Here is a 4311-nt window from a genome sequence, read left to right on the forward strand (position 1 = left end):
CTTGTCTATTTCTTTTTTACGCAGCACTAAAGCCCGGCTGGTTTCAAGGGGGCAACATCGCTCTGCTAAATCGCCGTGGGTTTCACAGACGACTTCTTCGAGGCGGTAACGTCGGCAGCGGTATTTATGCCAGTTCTCTTCAAAGAGGGGTTCATCGCATCGGTGGCAATGGCCTTTAAGGCAGACTCTATGCTCGCGGTGATATCGTAGGGCCTGTACGGTGGACAATTCCTTACCGCAGTCGCCACAAACAGTGCTGATGGTCTTTTGACAGACTTTCTTGGAAAGGTGGTATTGCAGTCGCTGCTTGCTACTAAAGGCTCTATCGCATTGCATGCACTTCATTATATATACCTCATTTTTTATTGTTAAATTGTTAAATGTCAGCAAGAGACAATTACGTAGATCTTATTTTTTTATTGTTAAATTGTTAAAATACGGTAAGAGACGAATGTAGATTTCATTCTTTGTAGGAACTTAACGATGAAAGATATAGACCATTCTTTGACATCATCTGTGCAGCATTTAACAAAATAACAATAAAAAATAGACTATCCTTCAATGTCATCTTTGCAGCATTTAACAAAATAACAATAAAAAATGAGGCCTACGTAAATGTCATATTTGCAGAATTTAACAAAATAACAATAAAAAATGAGGTCTATGCTAATTCCTTTGGTGGAAATCAGTAAGACCTTCTTACGACCTTTTCATCGAGCATCTTCTAAAGTCCTTTGTGCTTTAGTATCCGCAGGACACCAATGTCCAACGAAGTCTCCTTCAGAGAATACCTTATTACAGTGACGGCAGCTGTGTTTCTTACGAGGCTTTGGCGTTGGAGGGGTAGCGACTATGCAGTCATCGGATGGTTCAGTAGGTACTTTAGGCGTAATGCAGTCAGCAGGTAGTTCAGATGTAATGCAGTCCATATATATAATCACAGAGGGTATCGCATGAAATCCTTAAGGGAATCCCTAGTCCAGCCTATCATCGTCCAGAGTGCAGCAAGCCTTTCTGTGCGCTTCAGACTACACATTTCGTCGTACAATTCCTGCACGCGCTCTTTTAACCGATTTATTTCCTCTCTTTGCAGATCTATGGTGTCTTTTTTATCTTTTGCGTCGGCTATGATTTTTTGCATTGCTTCCACTGGTTCCATCTATATATGAACCCAGATCACATACCTTGTAACGCTCTGATAGTAGGACCCACCAGCTGTGGAAAGACACAATTTGTCGTGGAGCAGCTATTAGGACCCTTTAGATACCGCTTCGACTACATCGTGCTATTATGTCCCACCTACAGGAATAATGTTACCTGGGAAGGCATAGGAGTGAAAGACGACGACTTCTTTGTGGACATCTTAGACCCCAACGAGTTATCCAGCCATCTTAAGTTCTGGCACAAGCAATTCCCTAAAGATACACAGACTTTATTCATATTGGATGACATTGCCTGTGGGGATGACGTAAAAAAGCGCACCTCCGAATTGGTGAAGCTTGCTTTCAGCGGTAGGCATGACAATATCAGCGTTTGGTTACTCTCGCAGCAGCTTACCAGCGTCTCTAAACCCTTTAGGGAAAACATAGGCTCCCTGGTCGTATTTTATACTCCGAGCAAGTCAGACCTGGAAACCATCTTAAGCGACTACGGCGGTGAGATAAGCAAGGAACAGTTGCATGAATACATGCGGCATCTAAAGACGCACCAACATTCCAAGATGATCTTCTCTTTGAGGTTTCCTTATGACGTTAATGTATATGGAGATTGAGCAGTTGATAGATGAAGTCCCCACGCAGTTAAGTGAACAACTCAACATCCTTGTGTCTTCTGGGAAGTGTAAAGAAATGATAGGTAAGGAACTTACCCATGAGCAAGTTAATAAGCTGTCAGAAGAGGAGGTTAAGAAGTTCCATAAGAGGTACGAGGCTGCCCTCGCAAGTAAGACCACGGACGCCGTAGCAGACTCCGCTATCCGACTTGCCACTAAATTGCTTGGACTTGCGCTGCCCATAGACGACGTGGAGCAACTACAGAAGGACATAAGAGATGACTATGTCATCGCCCAAGAACTTAAGATAACCTGCGGGTGGTTGTCTTTAAAGTGCGGTAAGTTAATGGCAGTCGCCTCTGCGGCACTTCACGTAGCTCAGCACGTCGACTTGAAGGAGGTACTAGGTTCCTTCGGAACATCTTGGAAGGACTTCAAAAAGGACAGAGAAGTTGAAAAGGTCTTTCAGGCAGCACTTGCTGAGGTACCTGATCAAGTCGCCTCAAGTACTTAGTCAAGTCGTCCTTAAGTACTTAGTCAAGTCGTCCTCAAGTACTTAGTCAAGTCGTCCTTAAGTACTTGCTCAGGTCCTATTAAGTTACTTATCAAGTCCTTCAAGTCCTTAGATATAAATGGAACCAGAGTCGAAGGTAGAGCAGCCCCAAGAGGAGCAAAAGATTACCAAGGCTAAATCTCCAGGCAGAGTTGCCGCGGGGAAGAAGCTCGCGGAGATGAATAGGAAGAACAAAGCCAAAAAGAAGAAAAGGTGGAGGAAAGAGAAGAGGAATCCTTTTGGAATCCTGGGTACGTCATTGGCGCGTTAGGAGTCGCTATAGCAGCAGGCAGCCTTTACTTACAATGGCGGGCTACGAAGCCAAAAGTAGAACCACCAACATATCACGCGCCCGTGCACGCACCTGTGGAGCCGGCTGTTAGAAAAAGTAAGATCCCTGAAATGGAGTAATAACCTTCTCGCTCTGTAATATAATGTCAACCGCGTTATTGAAAACTGTTGAAGAAGCAGCTATCATTACTTCCATCGTTGCGGGTATTGGTTGGGTAGGTAAGAAAGTGCTCAAAGAAGGCTTTACTGAAGACCCAAGCAAGAGCTTCGCTAATTTTGCTAAAATGACCGCTGCCGTAGGCGGAGCTATCATGGTAAAGGATTACCTACGGAAGGAAAAGTACCTGCCAACGACGTAACTCGTGAAAATCCCTGTGATTTTCTAATATATAATGGCTAGCGTGGTCGCAGGTGGAGTTATTGCAGCTTTAGCATTCACTGGAGCTAATTATGGTGGTCAGTATTTGGATAGATTAGTCAGAGGCGACAAAAGCGGAGATTTGGCCGCCGAAAGGAAGAGACACGACTTAGCGCTGGAGAAATATCAGCGAGACGTGGCGGCTTGGAATGAAAAAAGACAAGCTTACAGGGATTGGTTGGATAAGAATTACCAAGACAAAATGCAGGCGGATAAGAACTTCGAAAATACAGACTACGCCTTTAAGCTCTATGCGCAAGCACACCCCGCGGCATTAACGGGGTTAAGAAGGCCTCAGTTTAAGAATTACTATCAGCCTTCTAAGAAACAAAAAGATAGTGAGCTGGTCTTTGTAGGAGTCGCAGGGCTGGCAGGAGGCGTAGCTTTGGCGTATCTGCTCTAACGAAGGAAACTGTGTTTCCTGAAATATATGATCGTCTTTTTGGAAAGCGACAAGAATAACTTTACCACTTATTTGAATCCCCCCATTAAAGCCCATAAGGTTCGGCTGGTTAGTTGCTCTTTGTACAATTCTTGGTATAATTTAGTCAATGCCTTGATCACTGAGCATAAAGGCGGCGGCAATTATCAAGGCGTATTGCTGCCCGATGGACATTACACACCAATCACCCTTGCTAAGGAATTAGCAAAACACGGTTATACTCTCACCACAGGATTGCCGCACGAAATGACCCTCAAACATAATATGTCAAATTATTCAATGACTTTTGGAAAGTCTGACCCACTGGGATCTTTATTATGTGCCTCGGGCAAGACAATTACCGACACAGCCATACCTGTGAAATGGAAAGTCGCATCCTCTTACGAAGTCTATTGCGACTTGGTCCATAGTTACAACAATGGAGAAAAGTCTTCTCTCATGTCCAAGTTTCTACCCAAAGGTAATCCATTTGACCCAGTAGAATACACTCCCATTTCTTTGAGCTATGACTTGTCTAATTTGGTAGAAAGCATAAACATCACCATTAAAGTGGACGGAAAGACGGTGGATTTTAACGGACGTAAGATCAATCTTGTTTTGGAATTCATATAATGGGTCGCGTAGAGGACAAACTCAAAAGGATTTACTATGGGCCGGAAGGCTATTGGAGAGGAGCGTCAGCTATCAAGAAACTCGCGACCGCGGCCAGGGTATCAGACGAAACAGCTAAGAACTGGTTGAAAAAACAAACCCTCTGGCAGGTTTATCTTCCCGTGCCCAAGTACATTCCCAGGCCCAGCTTTACCGTAAATACCCCCAATGAAGTTCATCAAGCG

The 4311-nt window shown here is 44.2% G+C and overlaps 1 protein-coding gene across 1 annotated transcript; it reads left to right on the forward strand.

Moving 5' to 3' along the window:
* The first annotated feature begins 712 nt into the window (after positions 1-712).
* On the forward strand, positions 713-2070 carry LOC148905701 (uncharacterized). The gene is made up of 2 exons (XM_089040530.1): positions 713-873; positions 1094-2070. Exons 1-2 carry the CDS (start codon positions 853-855, stop codon positions 1769-1771), a joined length of 699 nt encoding a protein of 232 aa, XP_088896656.1. The 5' UTR covers positions 713-852; the 3' UTR covers positions 1772-2070.
* The last annotated feature ends 2241 nt before the right edge of the window (positions 2071-4311 follow it).

Source organism: Actinia tenebrosa, unplaced genomic scaffold (assembly GCF_029948245.1).
Source record: "Actinia tenebrosa isolate PJP-AT-01 unplaced genomic scaffold, QUT_ActTen_1.0 PGA_scaffold7__59_contigs__length_16204524, whole genome shotgun sequence".
NCBI lineage: Eukaryota > Metazoa > Cnidaria > Anthozoa > Actiniaria > Actiniidae > Actinia > Actinia tenebrosa.

Coding starts and splice junctions, on each gene's coding strand:
- LOC148905701 (XM_089040530.1), top strand. CDS start 853: ATGCAGTCATCGGATGGTTCA. Junction 874..1,093: donor TGCAGTCATCGGATGGTTCA/GTAGGTACTTTA, acceptor CTCTCTTTGCAG/ATCTATGGTGTCTTTTTTAT.